We start from the raw sequence: 20916 nt of genomic DNA, 5'->3' as shown, positions 1-20916 counted from the left end.
AAGTTATAGAACATATACAAGTCATTCCTGCCAGAGGCCAACGTAGTGAGAGAATCTCTTAAAACTCTCTTCTGTCGTTCTGTTTCTGTGCACATTCTTAGAAATACTGGGCAGCCACAATTTGAACCCAGGGCCACACGTGTAACCACTGAGCCACTCAGGTCGACCGTGGCTTCCCCCATCCTTTCCAGTGACCCCTGTCCAATGCTCAGATAGCAGGAAAGGAAGGACATGGGGTCTTCAGCAAAGTATCACAAGTGATTCCAGACAGTCTGGGACAGATGCCAAAGATAAAAGACTCTGGCTCACTTCGTGTGCAGGTGACCCAGAAAAGCCGTACTGATTTCTCTGGGCAGAGGGAGGCGCTCACAGGCTGTGCAGGTGGCCGTGGAGGACGCGTTCCACTTTCTCAGCAACACACTTTGCTCTGTATTTTGAAATCCAGGTGGTCGAGATATCCAGTCTGACGGAGCACTTGCTGACGGAATGTGACAAAAAAGACGGGTTTGGAAAGTGTTACCGTTGCAGCGAGGCTGTTTTGAAGGAAGAGCTGCCCAGACACATAAAGAACAAGGGTTGCAACCGTGAGTGCCCCTTCCCAGGCTCCCATGCCCACAGGTCCCAGGTGTCCTCTTGGAGGAAGCGCTACTGCTCTTGGGCATCTGCAAGGGCTTCGTGAATTAAAGGGCACCTGGCGGGCACTTGTCATTCAGGGAGTGACTGCGTCTTTTTGAAATCATTCCAGCTGCCAAACCAGAGAAGCTGGCAAACCGGTGTCCTCTGTGCCATGAGAACTTCACCCCTGGAGAAGAGGTGAGGGGCCTAGCTGGGGAAGGGACCAATGAAGTGGGTAACACCTGTGGGTGATGGTATTGGTGGTGACTGAGGTGGTGATGATCATGGTGGTGGTGGTGATGGTGGTGGTGATGACCGAGGTGGTGATGATCATGCTAGTGGTGGTGATGATGGTGATGATCGTGGTGGTGGTGGTGGTGGTGGTAGTGCTGAGCCATGCCAGAGCACAGCACGTGAGCATTCAGGTAGTAGACAGAGTCTGGTTAGCCCTGTCTGAACAGTTCTCCGTCTACCTGCATGTTCACACGATTTCCTTCCCTCCGTTTACAAATGGTTTATGGAGGTGCCTCAGCTGACCGAAGCCCAGCTTGTGTCACTGGGGTACAAGCATGACATGGTTTTCTTCTGTTCTGGCCATTGCCTGTTTCCAGATACCGAGGTCCTCAGTGACATCTTGGCCAGATTCTATAACACTGCGGTCTTTTTTGCCTAATAAAACCCAGCCCTATTTGGTTAAACAATTTTCCTTCCTCCCTGATTTTAAGCTCTCCTCCCTGCCCCAGTGCGAGCTATGCTATGACTCAGCAGGCTCAGTGGGGAGGGCCAGCTCACACATGCGTACCCTCCGCTTCCCCACATGCTCGGCTCCTCTGACGTTGGAGCGATGAGGAGGGACATGGGCATGCAAGGCTCCGTGTCAGTTATTCTGGCCCTGTCCAACACAATGGGCTGGCAGTGCCTTCTTTATGCCGGGCAGTGAATGCTGAGCCCTGGCACCCTGTTCCATGCAGTTACCATGATTAGTGATACGTGAATTGTCCCAGCTCTGGCCAATGGCAGACTCTTCAGCTGGGCTCCTGAGGCTTTGATGAGACCCATGCAGCTGTACAGAGCTCCCTCCTTTTCAGTCCATTCCTGCTCCTGACCTGGAATCGGCCAGCTGCTCACAGAGGCCTGGTTCCTATTACTGGGAATGGGCCTCAGGACAGCACTGGGGGCCTTATGCCCACTGCTGCCGGGTCGGTCGCTGTGGCTGGGCCCTCAGTGGACACAGCCAGGAGAGATGGAGGGAAGTAGGCTCCGTCACTCATGCACACACACTTCCCCTCCCGTCCTGAGCTGCAGGCCTTATTTAACCTTGTCTCTCCCAACATCTGTGTCTCCTTACTTCCATCCACGGGCCCCGGTTCCCAAAGGCCCTGGAGACAGAATTCAGGGATCGCAGGCGACCCATTCACCTTGTCCCCCACTGTACACAGGCAGCCCAGCACAGTGGCACCTGCACCGCCGGCAGCAGATTCTGCTAGAAATCAGACTTCCCAGTTCCTGTCCTCACAACATTTTCTACTGGCGACAGGGGGCCCAGTGGCCCTGTGTTGGAGGGACTTGAGTGAGCCCTGGCTGTCAATGCCACCAACTATAAACACTTTCATTTTATATTCCATTTCTAGGGGACTTTAAAGAATTAAGTTCTGTAATTACAGAAGACATGTTTCCAGGTCTGTAGAATCAGGCATCTTTGAAGAACCCGGGACAGAGGTTGCCGCCCTGCACTGCTTCCATCCGCCTCCCTCTAGGGGCTGCTTTTCCCACGGGCATCTTTCCCCTTTCTTACCCCTGGTTGCTTCCAGAGTGTAGGAGCCTTTGTGTTTACGTTCGAGTTGTGAGCTTTCCTCATACTTCGTGCAGTGCCCATCGTCCCGTGTCTGTTACTGTCATTGGTTTCACACTAGGAGCAGTGTTCAGATTCTCCAGTAGCTGCCTTTCCTTCCTTCCCTTCTTGTTCCCAACATCTGACTTGAGTTGACATCCTCTCAAAGGTAGTACCTGTAGTGCCATCAGCAGGCATATCTCAGTGTCATTTGCCTTCCCTGTATCTAATTATCTACACTGCCTAACACGTCACCACACGCCTTGCAGCGTAAGCAGGTAACAGACACGCACTTGCTGCCTCATGGTCTGTGGGCCCTGCCAGGGAAGGACTCACTTCCAGGCTCCTCCCGGCAGCTGGCAGGAGTACTTCCTTGTGGCTGTAGGACTGAGGTCCCATGTTCTTGGGGACTGTCAACCCAGAGCCACTCAGCTCCTAGAGGCCCCCACCGTCCTCAACACCGGGGCCTCTCTGCGGGACAGCTCACTCCTCAAGGCCACTCCAGCCTGCTGAGATGTGTCTTTCTAATTTTGTGTGAATTGTTTTGCCAGCGTTCCCTCTCTGCTCTCCTGCCTACAGGCTTGTGAGTGTGAAGAGTGCTGGGTGTGCCCTGTGGCTCACTGGGCTGTGTCCAGGGTCTCCTTTCTGTTCTAGTCGAAGGGCCCCACGCCCCTTCTCTTTCCCGCCCCCTCCAGTCCTCTGTTAAGTGAATTTTTCATTTCCAGTCTTGTACTTTCTAGTTCTAGTGTTTTTATTTGGCTAGGATTTTTTTACACGTTTCATTTCTCTGCCAAGATTCACATCTATTCACTTATTAAGATCACCTGTTTTTAACGGCTTTATGGAGATCTAGGCTGCACAGCATCTCCCCGTGTACAGATCAGTGGGTTCTCATGTATTCAGAGTTGTGCAACCATCAGCACACGCTGGGAGCTTTTCCATCACCCACAAGATAGCACTGCCTGAGTGTGGCCCCATTTCTCCCCAGCCCCGTCTCCAGCGCCTGCCAACCAGCTGTCTAGTTTTCGTCTCCAGGGATTTGCCTCCTCTGGACAGTTCCTGTAAATGGAATCGTACACTCTGCAGCCTTTATGTCTTTGACTTACATGCTTTCAAGGTTGGCCCAGGTTCTGATAGCTATCAGGGGCACTTCATTCCACATTTAAGTCTTCGAACAGACATTAAGAATCTACTTTAAAGTCCTTGTGTGCCAATTCTGACATCTGGAATTTTTGTGAATGATGTGAAGAGGGGTAAACAGTGAAGTTTGACACCCTCCACTCTGCTTAGAAGAAAGCTCCAAGTGGGCCGTGCGTGGGGGCTCCACCTGTGATCCCAGCACTGTGGGGGCCGAGGCAGGCGGACCACCAGGTCAGGAGATCGAGACCAGCCTGGCCGACATGGTGAAACCCCATCTCTACTAAAAATACAAAAATTACCTGGGCATGGTGGCACGCCTGTAATCCTAGCCACTCAGGAGGTTGAGACAGGAGAATTGCTTGAACCTGGGAGGCGGAGGTTGCAGTGAGCCGAGATCACACCACTGCACTCCAGCCTGGCGACAGAGCGAGACTCCGTCTCACAAAGAAAAAACAGGAAGCTAGGTGGATCTGAGATTGCAATGTGAAAGGCCCAACTGCGAATCTCTTAGGCGATGCTGTGGATCAGAGAATGTCCTCGTGACTTCAGACCAGGAAGGGATTTCTCAAACTGACACAGCGGAAGCCTTGATGGAAGAGGCTGATACATTCAGTTCCATTAAAATGAAGAAGGTCGGGGCAGAGTTTGGGTTTTGTAAAATGAAAAGAGTTCTGGAGATTGGGTGCACAGCATCTGAACGTGCTTAACACTACAGAACTGGATGCTTTTTATCGTAAAACTATTCAGTTGTAAAAGGTGAGAACCTCTTCATCAAAGGACATAGACTGAAAGGCAATATTGGGGATGAAAACTATTCACCGTTACTCTTCAAAGTGAGTGGAAGGCAATGTCCCTGCAGGGTTGGAGTGGAAGAGTGGGCATGACCTGGCAGACCCCATGCCAGCCACTTTTGCTGCTCTGTTGAGAGACTGTGGGACAGAGAGGTCGGCAGTAGCAGAGAGCTAGGTGACGAGAAGCGGTCAGATTCTGGGCGCACACTGCAGGCAGACCCAGGACTTGCCGGTGGAGTCCTCACCACGTGGTGAGGTAGTGACTGCCGTCAGGAAGCCAGGGCGCTCAGGAGCTCAGCCTGGAGCTATGGAGTTAAAATGTCAGGTGTGCAGGCAGCTAGACAGACAGCTGCAGGTGGAAACGTGCGGTTGTCGGCGTGTATGAGAAGTGGGTGTAAGGTCATGTTACTGGAATCACTCTCCTGAAGAGCCAGTGCAGACAGAAGAGGACCATGGGCCAAGCCCAGGCAGAGTGGGAGGGAGGCGGCAAACCAGGTGCTGGGGACGACGCCCTGGGGAGGAAGCCTGGGGAGGAGCGCAGCCCGTCAGAGAGGACGCCTGCTGGCCTGGCTGGGCTCAGCTGATCACAGCCGCCTGGCTCTTGCTGACCTCGTTGGGCTCACACACACACCTAGGGTCCACAGCGGAAGACTGATCTAGGACAGTCTGGAGGCAGCTGCGGCTCCTCAGCCTTGCTTCCTGTGTCTGACCCCAGCACGCCAGCCTGGGCATGGCATTCCCGCAGCAATGGCAGAGGGCAAGAGTCAGACCAGCCCAGGCGCACGCATTCATTTCAGCCTCACCGCCACATGTCTGCCACTGTCCCATTGGCCAAAGCAAACCACAGTCACCCAGATTCAAGGGATGGAGGGGGACCCGCCGCCTCTGTGCTGGGGAGGGAGGAAGTAGAGCCCTTAGGGCAGGCCATGTCCCTCCACCAGGGAGCGGGTGAGCAGGTGCACCCCACATGCCGATGGGTCACATCCTGATGAGAAGGTGCCCCAACTTTAGTGCTGGTGGAATGGAGAGACCAGAACCCAGGCCTTCCTGGAGCAGCTAAAGTGGGACAGGAGGGGGTTGGGCTGGAGCTGCCACAGGCGGGCAGACACTGGCAGCCACTGGTGAGAGAGAGAGAGGGACCAGGGAGAGGCAGGGCTGTGTCTGGTGGAGATACTGGTGCACCAGAGAATGGGGGAATGGCTGGAGCAGTGTCCCTGGGGAGCACTGTTTTTGGTTTTGAGATGGAATTTCATTCTGTTGCCCAGGCTGGAGTGCAGTGGTGTGATCTCAGCTCACTGCAACCTCTGCCTCCTGAGTTCAAGCAATTCTCCTGCCTCAGTCTCCTGAGTAGCTGGGATTACAGGTGTGTGCCACCACACCCGGCTAATTTTGTATTTTTAGTAGAAACAGGGTTTCACCATGTTGACCAGACTGGTCTCGAACTCCTGAACTCGGGTGATCCGCCCACCTTGGCCTCTCAAAGTGCTGGGATTACAGGCATGAGCCACCGCGTCCAGCCTCGGGAGCATTGTTTAAATAGAAGGGAAAAAGCCAAGAACGACCCGAATGTCCAGAAGACTCGGAATCGGCGGTGCCGCATTTATATCCAGTAGTGGGAAGGGATGAGCTCCCTGTCTCCGCACAGACGGTCTCAGAACTGGTCCTGAAGGAAAGAAGCTGGCTGCCAAGGCAGTCAGGGCCACATGTGCCCCACATTCTGCAGGGCGAGTGCGTGTGGCGTGGCTCAGGAGGAGCAGGGATGAAAAGAGTGGGAACCCTACGAGGAACTGTGGGCAGTGGGCTGGTGGGGAGCCCATGGGACCTGGCACATTCTCTCTTCTGGCCTGGACCATAGTTACACGGGCACCCTGCTTCTCACCCTTGGATTTGTGCACACACTCTGCTGTGCTTGGAGACGCTGACGCCAAGGGCCCTGTGTGGCTGGGTGGGGACCAGATGCAGGCTCGCCTGGCAACAGGACTTGGTGCGTCCTGAGTTGTACTCCACACAGACCGCAGAGGCCATCACAACACACCCAAAAGGAGGTGTCCTGGTGATGGAACTGTTCTGCGGCTCCTGCCGGTGTGGCCGCCCCTTGTTTTCAGCTTGCACAGTGAGTCCCTTTAGGTCTGAGGTAGCACGCCAGGTCGGTCCTGCCTGATTAACTCTGTGCCTCCTCCGCTGCAGGCGTGGAAAGCTCACCTGATGGGCCCAGCCGGCTGCACCATGAACCTGCGCAAGACACACGTTCTGCAGAAGGTCCCAGCACTGCAGCCAGGTGAGGGCCAGCGCGCTGAGCGGGTGCGGTCCATCCCTCCATTTCCACTTACTCAAAAGAGCATCCCCGGCAGGGCAACATGGCAAGACCCCATCCCTTAAAAAAAAAAAGCATCCCAGCCTCTCTCTCGTGTTCTGGTTCCTTAGTAAGCAGGCTAACCATAATCGTGTGACCAAAATCCTTCTCCACGTGCAAAGGCTCCCACTCGGGTCCTCTGCTCTTTCTACATCACTGACACGAGTGTTTAGAATCAGGAAGCTGGCCGGGCACGGTGGCTCACGCCTGTAATCCCAGAACTTTGGGGGCCAAGGCAGGTGGATCATTTGAGGTCAGGAGTTCAAGACCACCCTGGGCAACATGAAACCCTGTAAAAAATGAGCTGCACACAGTGGCGGGGGCCTGTAATCCCAGCTACCTGGGAGGCTGAAGCAGGAGAATCTCTTGAACTCAGGAGGTAGAGGTTGTGGTAAGCCGAGATCATGCTATTGCTCTCCAGCCTGGGCAACAGAGTGAGACTCTGTCTCAAAAAAAAAAAAAAGAATTAGGAAGCTAAAGAGTAGACCCATAGCTAATGCCACTGCCTGATCTAGAAATCACATTAGCTATTTCACGTCAGATTTGAGATGCCTTGCAAGAAAATGGATCTCTTTTATTAGAAAATTATTCCTGATGGCAAAGCCTTCAATACACAACTGTATTTGAGGAGTGATGATATTTGTGGGTGTCAGGTATGTGCCAGGCCCTGGGCTGAGGCCTGCACCTGGTTACAGGGCATCCACATCCCAACCTCTGCCACACATGGGGAAAGAGAGGCTCCTGGGCCGCCTGCTGACCACCAGCCAGCCGGGAAGCCCCTCTCCAATCCCTGCGGCTGCCCTGCCTCTCCGCTGCTGGAGCTGAGTTCCAGGCTAATGCCAGGGCGGCTCTGTGCCCTCTGCCCCGTGTCACATGTTTCCTCTGCATTCTCTTCCTCTCCTGGTGCCACCACGTGTGCATGTACAGCCGGCCAGCACAGCCACTTCCCACATCCGCTGTCAGCCTGGCCCCTGGGGACCACGTGACCGCTGCCCACTGTGCAGACCCCACCAGGCCCAGCCCTGAGTCCTGCAGTCGGGTGCTGACCATCACCATGGGCCCTGAGACACTGTTGCTCAGTGTCTGACCACTCCTGGCTACTCACACTGTGGCCACAGGTTCCACATATGGTTTGTGGGTAGGAGCACCCCTCCTAATGTGGGTCCTGTGCTTGCTCTGCAGGGAGAAGGTCAGCTGTGGCCGCATCAGGCCCCTCGGGGTCAAAGGCCGGAAGCAAGATCCCCACCCCAAAGGGCGGGCTGAGCAAGAGCTCCAGCAGGACGCACACGAGGCGCTGATGCGGCACTCTGGCTCCTTTGTCTCGGTAAGGGATGGAGCACGTCTCCTGATTCCACAGTATTTCTCCTGAACTCTCTGGCCTTGGCGACCCCGTGCTCTGGCTGCTGTCCCCGGCTCCCAGCTGTGCACGCCTCTTACATGTCCGCACCATCAGCTCTCATGCACACGATTACGTATGGGAGTGAGCAAAGACCCTGTGCGCAGCGCCCGGACCCGCCGCTCTGTGCGCTGAGCCTTCAGGGCTGTCTCAGGCCTGCCTTAGAATCAGAAGAGGACGCTTCCTGTTTGGAGAGAGCCAGAGGGCGCCGCCTGGGAGGTGCTAGCAAGGCCGCCCGCAGCACAGGCATGGCCCCGCTTTCCTTAGTACTGGGAGCAATTTCCATAAAGTATCACCAGAAACCTTTTGCACATTGCTCCCTGTCACATGCAGTAGAATTTCCGCAGGGCTGTGGCTTGGCCCGCGGTGGTTCTGGGAGAGTGGCTGTGCGCACTGGCCTCCAGCCGTGCCTTCTGCTCCCTGCAGGCCCTGTCTGCTGGCCATGCCCAGTGTGCTGAGCCCCGGGTAGCAGAACTCACGTTCCCACTAGAGCAAGAAATAAAGGCAAAAGAGAACATATTTTTAAATTCGTAGTGTTTTTGAGAATTGGTCCCACCTAGCAAGCACCTTGCTGGATGCTTCTCCAGTAGTGCTGCCTCTGTGACAGAGGTCAGCCCCCGCCTGGAACTGAGGTGGACACAGGTGTGGCCCGTGCTGTGCCTTTGCCCAGAGATGCTTCGCATTCTCCACACGTTCTAATTCCTAAAGAAATGTGGAGGAAGTCACTGTGAAATGAATTTCCACCTGGTCACTCTGCTCGCAGCATGCAGAAGCCCGCTCATGCGGGCCCGTCCCGTCCCTTCAGCCCCATGTTGTGACTGGGCCCATATGTTTACTTTCTTCAGACAGTTCATAGGATGTTTAAAACACCAGTAACGTTGCTTCAAATGATGTAACCAAACCTCAGAAACTGTCTCCAACCAGCCATCCCGTCCTGGGGGAGTGAGCTGTGGGTTTCGTCTGTAGCTTTGGGCCTGTGTCACGTCCAGGCCACTGTATGGAGGGAGTCAGGGGCTGTCTGGAAGCGCCTATGCTCTCCGTGTCCCCGCCTGTGCTCCCAGGGGCCGAGGCTACCACGGACTGAGGGCAGTCCCCTCCCATCTGGTGCCTGGGCCTTCTGCTTGCCTCACGGGTGTGGGCAGACTTTGAAAATGCTAGTTAGAAAAGTTTGGGATTGATGGAGTTTGTATTAAGCAATTAGTGTATAAATATTTCTTAATTCCCAACTGTGTGAAACAACAAAATATCTAAGAACTAATCGCTATTTGAACAATGTACTCCCTGGTTTGGATACGTTAATAACCATGAATTTGCATGAATTAATCTCCACGTTTGGTAAATGTACCTCCAGATGACTCAGAATACTAAGTAAGAATAAGACCTACCAAGCATCTTTAAGAATATGCTCTGCTAAATGTTTTTAAAGTATAAGGAGAGAGGGGGCCAGGCGCAGTGCTCAGGCCTGTAATCCCAGCACTTTGAGATGCTGAGGAGGATGGATCTTGAGGTCAGGAGTTGGAGACCAGCCTGGCCAATATGGAGAAGCCCTGTCTCTACCAAAAATACAAAAATTAGCCATGTGTGGTGGCGCATGCCTGTAGTCCCAGCTACTCTGGAGGCTGAGGCAGGAGAATCGCTTGAATCCAGGAGGCGGAGGTTGCAGTGAGTCAGATCATGCCACTGCACTCCAGCCTGGGTGACAGAGTAAGACTCCATCTCAAAAAAAAAAAAAAAAATAGTGTAAAGAGAGAAATAACTTTAATCTTCATGAGACAAAACAGTACAGATCCCAAGATGTCTGTAAAAGGATCCTTTCTGGTCTCAAAGAGATGTTGGCCATTATTTTCTAATCCATGTTTAAAATACAGACAAACTAGAACTCGTTCCTTAAATAGAACACGAATGAGAAAAGTTAACCAAAGAATTATTCTTCTCTTACCAATGAAAATTTTTAAGAAATATACGTGTTTTCTATATATTGGAACTTAAAGAAAACATTTATAAAAATAAGTCATTTTTAGTGATTGACAAACTTGGGTTCATTTAAAACAGATTCCTCTTTTGTTAGTTACAGAAGATTCGTGTGTTTTTGTTGAAATGATCCTACCAGTGATTAGTGGCTGTTGAGAGTTTTACAGGGCTATTGTTAAGGGACCGAGAATCTGGTATAAAAACCTTCAAAGGAACTGTAAGATCCCTTGGCCATTCATAAATAAATGCCTAAATTTGGAATACTAACTAATGATTGAATTTTTACTCATGTTCTGAATATTTAATATTTATTTCTATTATTTTCATGTCAAGATATTCTATTAAATCTAATTTAAAAGGACTGTATGTATAAATTGGCATTAGAATACAAATGTAAATACTTGTAATGAAATTTTGCAAGTTTTTAATATTTTAACATAGTTTTCTATTTGTCTTTATTTCAAGTACCAGAATTATAAAATATCTAAGTAATTTATTTTTATTGTTTTAGGGCTTAAGGGTTAATCTGCCCTGAGTATATTAATAAAAAGATCACTAAATGTTTTGTCACTTTATTTCAACTTTACAATTAAAAAGCAATTTGCCAATTACATTTACTTTAATAAACAAGTGTAGCCCAGCCCTGAAACCTTAGAAAGTAGATTGAAAGTCTGGGCAAGGTGGCTCACACCTGTAATCCCAGCACTTTGGGAGGCCAAGTTGGGTGAGTCATGAGGTCAAGAGTTCGAGACCAACCTGACTAACATGGTGACACCCTGTCTCTACTAAAAATACAAAAATTAGCCAGGTGTGGTGGTGCACACCTGTAATCCCAGCTACACGGGAGGCTGAGGCAGGAGAATCGCTTGAACCCGGGAGGCAGAGATTGCAGTGAGCTGAGATCACACCATTGCACTCCAGCCTGGGCAACAGAGCAAGACTCCATCTCAAGAAAATAAAAAAGTAGATCAACAACTGGTGAAAAAAGAGACAACAGGTATGAAGTTGCCCTAAGACAGTTTGGTCCCTAGAATAAGCTCTTTGTCAAAACAAGTTCACTGTTGAAGAAACTAGATGATTTGAAACCACATGGAGATTAGAGAAAATGATTGACCAGTTCTATCCTGTGGAGTAAATTCAAAATGTTCTCCAAGTTCTGTAACTGTGCCCAGTAGAGGATTATACGTTCTAGTCCTTCATAGGTTTTCCCCATTTGAAAGAGGGATGTTACCAGCTCTCAAGGCTGTTTTGCTTTTCAACTAAGCACTGCACCATGATCACCCACCTACTGCCCAGGAAAGCCAGGGGCAGTGGCTGTGGCACCCTCGATTGGAAAGCTGGGTGGGCTGAGCCGTGGGAGGAGGGTCATGGCCAGGGCTTAGGCGGTGAGCCTGTTAGCCCACCCGCAGGGAGGTGAGGCTTTAGACCACCCAGCGGGATGGAGGCGGGTCTGCGGGAATCCATGACCATGCAAGATCAATGATTTCATCCTCAACGACAGAACAGAGAGATTCCAGGCACACACAGCTGCAGGGCAAAGCCCCTGCTTGCACTCTGACTGCAGGGAGGAAGGTTCTGGTTCAGAGGAACCTTGGCACTGTCTGGATCTTGAAAATAGCATGGGAGATCCTGACTCCACTGATGGAGCAGTTTCCAGGGAGTGTGTGGCCACAGCTTGCCGCTGCCTCAGTTTCCTCACCTGTAAAATGGAACTGAAGGTCCCCTTTGTAGGACAAGATGGCCAGGGGCAGACCTCTGTTACTTACAGTTAAATGATTACAAGCTTGCTTTGCTTTTTATGCACTGAGATTTGTGCCACGGATCAAATGTTGAATTAAGAAAACTCCAAACTATGGAGTAAATGTTTGTAAACATTTACATTTACAGTAAAATAAAAGCAGAGATCAAGCGGTAACAGGAGGCCTCTAGTGAAGACCGTCTGAGAACTTCATAACCGCGGGACGCTGCGGTGTGGCTGCGAGGCAGCAGACGGCTTTGGTCCCACGATCTCTTCCCAATACAGGGTTTGCGTGAGGGTCTCATAAAGAGGGCTTGTGCGAGAACTCTGGGAAGGAATGCAACCTCTGCTCACAAGACTCAGGAGGGTCTTTGCAGATGGGAGCTTGCAGGACAGGAGGAACTTGCAGGACAGGAAAGTCTTGCAGGGCAGAGATAACTGGAACGCCACAGGCTCTGCCTGTGTTCTCAGAATATGGAGTAATTCTGATTGCTGTGTGTCCACAGTGCTCGGGAGATAAAAGCCCCTTGATGGACTGTGTGTGCTCAGACCTTACGGTGCCCTATCCATTGTGCCTCTTTTGCAAACGCACCTGGATAGAGAATGGGTGGTAAAAACTCAGTGTCCTTAGTTAGCATTTCTTAGAAGAACTACATTTGCTATTGAATACTGTAGACACATGCTCTTCCCCCGGCCATCTTCCTTCTCCACCCCGCTCCCCACGGCCTGCAAGATTAACAAGATAATGCACCCAATAAAAAGCACGTGGAGCCCAGAGCTCAGTGCCAACGCAGATCACCCTGCGAGAGAGTGCGTTGGACTCCTGGACCCACGCTGTGAACTTCTACCCTTGGCCCTGTCTTATTTCTTTTCTCACTCCCTCATCACTGCCAGGACACAAGGCACCCACGAACAGGGTTGGGCTGCATCCCAACACCCTTGCTGTGCACTGGATGCCAAAGAGGACACACACACACTCCAGGCATTATCCAGCCCTCTGCACAACTGGCCTCAGGGTGTCAGGCACCTGCCCCTAAGTGGGGAGCACCTCTGAGGATCAGTGGAGGTGAGGCCCAGCCAGCAGAGGGCAGTGGGCAGCCTGAAGGCAGGCGAGCCCCCACTGCCCACACACCCAGCTGCAAAATCCTACCAGAGCATCTTCCAAACTCAGGGGTTCCCAGAGCATCCCTCCTTCCTAAGAATGAAGCCCTGGGACAGGGCCAGGCAGGGGAGAGGGAAGGAAATCTCTCCCACTTCGAAGTTTTCTTTAATTCCAGAGACAGAGTCTCACTCTGTTGCACAGGCTGGAGTACAGTGGTGCTACAATGACTCACTGCAGTCTCGAACTCCTGGGTTTAACCCATCTTCCCACCTCAGTCTGCTGAGTAGCTGGGACTACAGGCACAAGCCACCAACCCCAGCTAATTTTTTTTGTTGGGGGGGTCTCACCACGCTGCCCAGGCCCCCTGCAAACTATTTGATCACCAACATCAGTGTCATTCGCAGCACATTCGCCTCTGTAATGTGGGTCTCATACCTCCTGTGTTACTCTGGGTAGCAGCATCAGGCAGCACTCTGTTGCCTGGTGCTGGTGGGTGAATGTGCCCTGCAAATTCACAGGCTGGAAACTCACTCCCCAGTGCAACAGTATAGGGAGGTGGGGCCCGACGGTAGGCCCTGTCCTCATGGATGGATTTCTGCAACAATAAAAGGTCTTGGAGCCAGACACGGTGGCTCACACCTATAAACCCGGCCCTTTGGGAGGCCAAGATGAGAGATCACTGACATCCGGGAGTTCAAGACCAACCTGGGCAACATAGTGAGACCCTATCTCTACAAAAAATAAAAAATTAGCTGAGTGCGGTGGCGTGTGCCTGTAGTCGCACCTATTCGGGTGGCTGAGGGAGGAGGATCACATGAGCCTTGGAGGTCGAGGCTGAAGTGAGCCATGAATGTGCCAGTGCACTCAGTCTGGGAGACAGAGTGAGACCCTATCTCCAAAACAAAGTGAGTGGGGGGCCTTGGGTGTGGGATCCCGCTTCACCTGCTGCCCTGTGAGGACACAGCCCACTTTCCCTCTCTCCCTCCAGAGGATGCTTGGACTCCCAGCCTCCACAGCTGTCAGAAAGAAACCTCTGCTTTCTATAAATTACCCAGTCTCAGGTATTTTGTTATACCAAGCAGACTAAGACACTTGATCTTCTTTGTTTGTTTATTATTTTTTTGAGATAGGGTCTCACTCTGTCACCCAGGCTGGAGTGCAGTGGTGCAATCTCAGCTCATTGCAACCTTCAACCTCCTGGGCTCAAGTGATCCTCCTGCCTCAGCCTCCTGAGTAACTGGGACTATAGGCACATGACACCATGCTCAGCTAATTTTTACATTTTTTTTTTTTTAAAGACGAGGTTTCACCATGTCAGTCAGGCTGGTCTTGAACTCCCGACCTCAGGTGATCCACCTGCCTTGGCCTCCAAAGTGCTTGGATTACAGGTGTGAGCACCACGCCTGGCCAATTTTTACATTTTTGTACAGGGGAATCTCACTGTGTTGCCCAGGCTGGTCTGGAACTCCTGAGTTTAAGTGATCCTCCTGCCTCAGCCTCCCAGGGTGTTGGGATTACAGGCGTAAGCCACCACACCTCCAAGTGGTCCTGTTTCAGTGTTCAGTGGTGGGGCATGGTGGCTCATGCCTGTAATCCCAGCACCTTGGGAGGCCGAGGTGGGCAGATTACTTGAGTTCAGGAGTTTGAGCCTAACCTGGGCAACATGGTCAAACCCTGTCTCTACTAAAAAATACAAAAATTAGCCAGGCATGGGGGCAGGTGTCTGTAATTCCAGCTACTTGGAGGCTGAGGCAGGAGAATCGCTTGAACCCAGGAGGCAAAGCTTGCAATGAGCTGAGGTCACACCACTATAGTCTGGACTGGGGCGACAGAGTGTGACTCCATTTTAAAAAAAAAAATGTATCCAGTACTGGGAGTTAGAAGAGAGTGGCCAGCGCTCAGTGGAGGTGCTCAAGCTAAGGGTGCCCTGTCCCCTTACCCTAGTCACCCTGGCCTTGGCTTCTCAGCTGTCTCCTCAGCTCTGGGAGTCCGCTGGGCTCTGCCGCCCAGGCTGGAGTGCAGTGGTGAGTGTGATACGGTTTGGATCTGTGTCCCCACCCACATCTCATACTGAAATGTAGTCCTCAGTGTTGGAGGAGGGGCCTGGTGGGAGGTGGATCATGGGAGCGGATTTCCCATGAAGGGTTTAGCACCATCCCCTTGGTCCTGTCCTGGTGATAGAGCGTTCTCATGAGATCTGGTTGTTTGAAAGTATGTGGCACCTTCCACTCACTCTCTAGCTCCTGCTTTACCTCTGCCGTGAGTAAAAGCTCCCTGAGGCCTCCCCAAGAAGATACTGATGCTACACTTCCTGCAAGCCTGCAGAATCATAAGTCAATCAAACCTCTTTATAAATTACCCAGTCTCAGGTAATTCCCCTTTACAAACCTTATCACAGCTTACACTGACCATCTACAACATGTTTCGACTTTCTGACTTGTCTTATACTTCTCTCTTTTCTAGTCATTTTACTTTAGGATAAGAATTTACCACATAATATCCTTTCTTATATAAAATTATTTTCTTTTCTTCATATCCTTACCAAAAATATATCTTCATATACAAAACTTTTTTTATTACTCTCTCCCCTACTTACTAGTTTCTTTTTACCTTTCCTCATAACTTTTAAACAATTTTCAAATTATATGAAATTATTTTTTCCTCTCAATATTTACAGACTTACATATTAATTGGAATCCCTATTCTTAGCAACCTTAAATTTTAGTGAAAACCCAGGAAGCAAGAAATCTTGAACTATCAGAAGTTATTTTGTAGATGAAACCATTCCATAATTTTTAGAAACACATTTTCCCATAGCACAGTCTTTTCTTAATGTAGTTTCACTACATTGGCTAAGCTGCTCTTGATTTCCTGGACTCAAATGACTCTCCTGTCCACTTATAAGCATTTATCTCATTTATACAAACTCAGGTTTTTCCAGTTTATCTAGATTACTTCTGAAAACTGAGATATTACACAAAGCTAGTCATGATTTTAAGTTATTTTCCTGTCAATCATTTTTCAAAAACAGGGTCTCACTGTATTGCCCCAACTAGGGTGCCATGGCACAACTATAGCTCCCTGCAGCCTCACTGAACCCAAGCGATCTTCCTACCTTACCTTCCTGAGTAACTTGGACCACAGACATATACTACCACACCCAGTGAATTTTTAAAATTTTTTGTAGAAATGGGGTCTCACTACATTGGCCAGACTGTCTTGATTTCCTGGGCTCAAATGATCCCCCTGCCTCAGCTTCCCAAAGTGTTGGGATTATAGGCATGAGCCACCATGTCCAGCCCTTGTTAACCATTTTTAAAGTCTGTGAACATTAGATGTTCACCTAAGTAAGAATTTTAAAATTAAACACATGGTCATTTTGCCAATAACTCAGAAGATTCAGCTGTTTTCATTGAATCAACAATCTTAGTCTTATTTGTCAAAAAAAAATCACACACAGATTATTCCAGTTTTGCCTGGGTTTATAGTCTCATAACATTTGTGCCAAACCCTGACAGCTTAAAACATTTAGCAGAGGCAAATGTAAAACTTATTTACCCAGGCACAAGTGTATACTGATGATTCTGAAGAGATTTTTATTATTCTCTTGGCAATAAATTTAAATCCAGCTCATTTTATTAAAGATTACTAAATTCATGTGGACTTGAAAGGCATTTGGACTTAATCTATGAGGACTCATCTACTTGTAAGCCAATGTGGTAGCCTAGACACAACACACAATACATGCACATATACATAAACACATCTAAAGAGGTATACATACACACACAAACATAGATCCAATAACTCTCACCTTGGAACTCCTGCCAGGAGGGAGCATCACAGACTCACTGACCTATAAAAGATAGCTGGATCCAAGTTATTTCTGACAAAATTGGAACCTGTTCACATGGCTAAGCTTTGTTTGCCCTGAAAGGTAATCCAAGGAAAGCTGTGGACCAAACTTTTGGATAAAGCAGTATTCATGGCAGTTTTGATTTTAAAACCTCTGTTTTTCCTTCACTTTCAAATAGGTTTCCAGTGTTTATATTTTAGCTGGGACTGGCTGAACTGCATAAGAAAAACAAAATTTCCAAGTAAAACAGTGAGTTTTATCTCAACACCAATAACTTAACAGCAGATTCAAAGCAGGCGGAAAAGAAAAGGGAGAAATAGAGAGCTTTAGAAGACTTGAACTCCACCGTTGCAGGTTAACCATGTGAGTGAGCTCTGAATTTTCCTTATTGTAGTTTGCCCATTGTTTTTAAAATATACACAAACTGGGCCACAGTATGGAACCAGCTGGAGTCTCAGTCTAGAAAACAGTTAACATGTTTTTTCCACCAACAAAATTTGACACAGATACAGGAACAACTCTGGATTCCCAAAGAGGATGACAAAATCAAAGGAAATTGCTGGAACCTGTTTCTCCCCTAGTGACATGGTGTGGCTCTTGTCCCCACCCAAATCTCATCGTGAATTGTACTCCCATAATTGCCACATGTTGTGGGAGGGACCCGGTGGGAGATAATCTGAATCATGGGGGTGGTTCCCCCATACTGTTCTCAAGGTAGTGAATAAGTCTCATGAGATCTGATGGTTTTATCAGGGGGGTTCCTGCTTTTGCATCTTCTTCATTTTGTCTTGCCACCACCTTGTAAGACGTACCTTTCACCTCCTGCCATGATTCTGATGAGGCCTCACCAGCCATGTGGAACTATAAGTCCAATTAAACCTCTTTTTCTTCCCAGTCTTGGGTATGTCTTTATGAGCAGAGTGAAAATGGGCTAATACACCTAGTGAGGAGAGGAGCAGCCTATCTGGCTGCTTTCTGACAATCAGATAGACCCGGTCTTGGCCATTGGGATGGAGACTGTGGCTAAGCACCCTTGGAAGAAGGTGCAACACTAAACAGAGACACAAGCACAAACAGATCTCTGCAGAGGGTAGACTGCAGCAAAGTCCTGAGGTCCTGTCCGAAACCCAGACAGCACCACACAGTGACCTGCATTAGGTCCAAATGACACAGAGACCCAGGCGGCACCACAGAGTACCAACACTAGCTCTAGACCGCTAAAGCCCCAGATGACAGACACAGAGGATTTCCGGATGCACTTCAGTTGACATCCCAGATGCTGCTTCCCTCCGATCAGCAGAGCGTGAGAGCTGCTGATATCACACAGCGGCAAGGAGAAAAACTCCCAAGACAAAGGCGGTCTGGGCAGCTACTAGGATTCCCTAAGTTCCTAGTCCTGGGGTCAGTTGGCCATGAGCAGCTGGCATTGGCATTTGCAAGCGGCTGCTGTCCTGCCTGGTAGCAAGAGTGGGTAAGCCCTGGGACTCCTGTGGCCAATTTCTGCATTCACTGGAAAGCAGGTGCACAAGCTGAGCCACTCACAACACAGTGCCTCACACAAGGCACCAGATTTGTAACCGGCTCAAGCCTGGCTGCTCAAAGACCAAAAACATGAGAAGGGAGGTGTGGTGGAACAAAAGCAGTTTATTAAACAAATGCCAGCTATTAGAGACAGAATGCTTGTTCCTAAGTACCGCAAGGAAAAATTAGCATTCAGACAAAAAGTTCTCTCAGTAAAGCAATTTTACTTTCTGCAGAAAGGGTACTCCTCTTAGCCATCTTGCCACAAGAGTACAATGAACAAGGGAAAGGCAAGCACATTTTTTCCTTAAGCATTGTGTTCTTACTGCTGTGTCAGATCTCTGTTGGTTGGAGCCAGATCTCACAATCTAAACTAAAACCCAATTGGCTAACAACTTTAAACTTTTCTAAATAGGTAAAGGCAATGGAGCACAAAGGATAGAGGAAGTCCAAAAAGGAAGGGGCATAGGCTGTGAGCTGGGACTTGCCTGTGAGCACGTCCAGCACCGACATCTCGGTTAAAGAACAAGGACATAGAATGTACTTATTTCCTCATGTCTAACATTCTTTAACAAGAAGGGAAACTTTGAAGAGGAACTTTTTACTTTCTACACCAGCAGATGGGACGTGGCTGGGCTCATGCTCCGAGAGACCCTCTGTCTTCGTGGCTGAGTGAGGGATTTAGGAAGGAAAACTTGGTGTGGGAAACAAGTGGGAGTGGTGCAGGAGGGTGCAGGGCCACGTGTCTCGTTCCAAAGCTTATTTCAAGTAAAGGCCTGTCTGAAGGTCCAGTTTGTGCCATCCTGACTTTGGGCTGGTAGTGATGGGCTCACTGTTGCTAACTCCCCCAGAGCGGCAGGATCCAGAGCTGGGTCTCTGTGCCTGGTTTGCTTCAAAATTAGACCCTGGAATATATATATCTATCTCTCTCTCTCTCTCTCTCTCTCTCTCTCTAATTTTTGTATTTTTAGTAGAGATGGGGCTGCACCATATTGGCCAGGGCTGTTCTTAAACTCCTGATATCAGGTGATCTGCCCGCCTCAGCCTCCCAAAGTGCTGGTATTACAGGAGTCAGCCACTGCACCTGGCCTGTAAATGTGTTTTGATCAGAGTTGATTCTCTCCTGGATCGGGAAAAAGGCCCAGCAAAGCAAGGAGACTGTCTTCAGAATGCAGATTTCCCCCACAATAGCCTTGCAGGACTATTTTAAGATATGGCAAAGAAATATAATTTGGGGTAAAATGCTGCAATTACATTCAGGGTATTTATCTGTCATGTAATGCTCTACTAGAGGCAGGCTGGAATTTGGTATCATTGCTATGAAGACTCAGCTTTGTCAGCCTTTTTTTTTTTTTTGGAGACAGAGTCTTGCTCTGTCACCCAGGCTGCAGTATAGTGGCACAATCTCGGCTCACTGCAACCTCCACCTCTTGGGTTTAAGCAATTCTCCTGCCTCAGCCTCCCAAGTAGCTTGGATTACAGGCACCCGCCACCATGCCTGGCTAATTTTTGTATTTTTAGTAGAGTCGGGGTTTCACCATGTTGGCCACACTGGTCTTGAACTCCTGACCTCAAGTGATCTGCCTACCTTGGCCTCCCAAAGTGTTGGGATTACAGGCCTCAGCCACCTCACCCGGCCTGGCATTGTCAGTCTTAAGGTCTGTTGATGTTCATGATGGTCAAGTGGGCCTGAATTTCCAAAGGGAGGACAGTGTAATGAGGCATGTCCAACCCCACCCCCGACATCTGACCTTTCCCATCGTGATCTAAACTAGTTTTTTTGTTTTTGTTTTTGAGATGGAGTCTTCCCCTGTCGCCCAGGCTGGAGTGCAATGGCATGATGTTGACTCACTGCAACCTTTGCCTCCCTGGTTCAAGTGATTCTCTTGCTTCAGCCTCCCGAGTAGCTGGGATTACAGGCATCCACCACCACACTCAGCTAATTTTTTCTATCTTTAGTAGAGATGGGGTTTCATCATGTTGGCCAGGTTGGTCTCATGATCCACCTGCCTCGGCCTCCCAAAGTGTTGGGATTACAGGTGTGAGCCACCGTGCCCAGCCCCTGAACTAGTTTTTCTGCTTAACTAGGGAATGCCTTTGGCCCAGAGGAGGGGTCCATTCAGATGGTTGTGGGGCTTAGAATTTTATTTTTTGGCCAGGTGTGGTGACTCATATCTGTAATCCTAGCAATTTGGGAGTCTGAAGCAGGTGGTTTGCTTGAGCTCAGGAGTTTGAGAACAGCCTGGGCAACATGGCAAAAACCCAGCTTTACAAAAAATACAATGCCAGGCATGGTGGTGCATGCCTGTGGTATCAGCTACTTGGGAGGCTGAGGTGGGAGGATCACTGGAGCCAGGGAAGTTGAGACTGAGGTGAGCAGAGCTGGCACCACTGCACTCCAGCCTGGGTAACAGAGCAAGACCCTGTCTCAATAAGTAAATAAAAATTTTGGGGCCAGGTGCAATGGCTCATGCCTGTAATCCCAGCACTTTAGGAGGACGTCGCAGGCAAATCACCTGAGGCCAGGTGTTTGAGGCCAGCCTGGCCCACATGGTGAAACCCTGTCTCTACTAAAAATACAAAAATTAGCTTGACATGGTGG

General features: G+C 49.7%; 1 protein-coding gene across 3 annotated transcripts in view; it reads left to right on the top strand.

Annotated features, from left to right (window-relative positions):
* CEP104 (centrosomal protein 104) overlaps positions 1–20916 on the top strand; it is a 52541-nt gene that overhangs the window by 30683 nt on the left and 942 nt on the right. Inside the window, exons 18-22 of one of the 3 annotated variants that reach the window (XR_010337667.1) lie at positions 446–584; positions 746–813; positions 6565–6655; positions 7913–8054; positions 10902–11094. Coding sequence is in view for 2 of the 3 variants with exons in the window: in XM_064363146.1 (XP_064219216.1) it covers positions 446–584; positions 746–813; positions 6565–6655; positions 7913–8028 (414 nt within the window). In the remaining variant the exon portion in view is untranslated. Of the gene's footprint in view, positions 1–445; positions 585–745; positions 814–6564; positions 6656–7912; positions 10658–10901; positions 11095–20916 lie in introns of those variants that run through there. The other 2 variants (XM_064363146.1, XM_064363145.1) reach the window with 2 other exon arrangements.

Source organism: Aotus nancymaae, unplaced genomic scaffold, assembly GCF_030222135.1.
Source record: "Aotus nancymaae isolate 86718 unplaced genomic scaffold, 86718_ANA_hifiasm-v0.15.2.pri h1tg000053l, whole genome shotgun sequence".
NCBI lineage: Eukaryota > Metazoa > Chordata > Mammalia > Primates > Aotidae > Aotus > Aotus nancymaae.
Note: the sequence above shows the minus strand (reverse complement) of the source record. Positions and strands in the feature narration are given on the sequence as shown.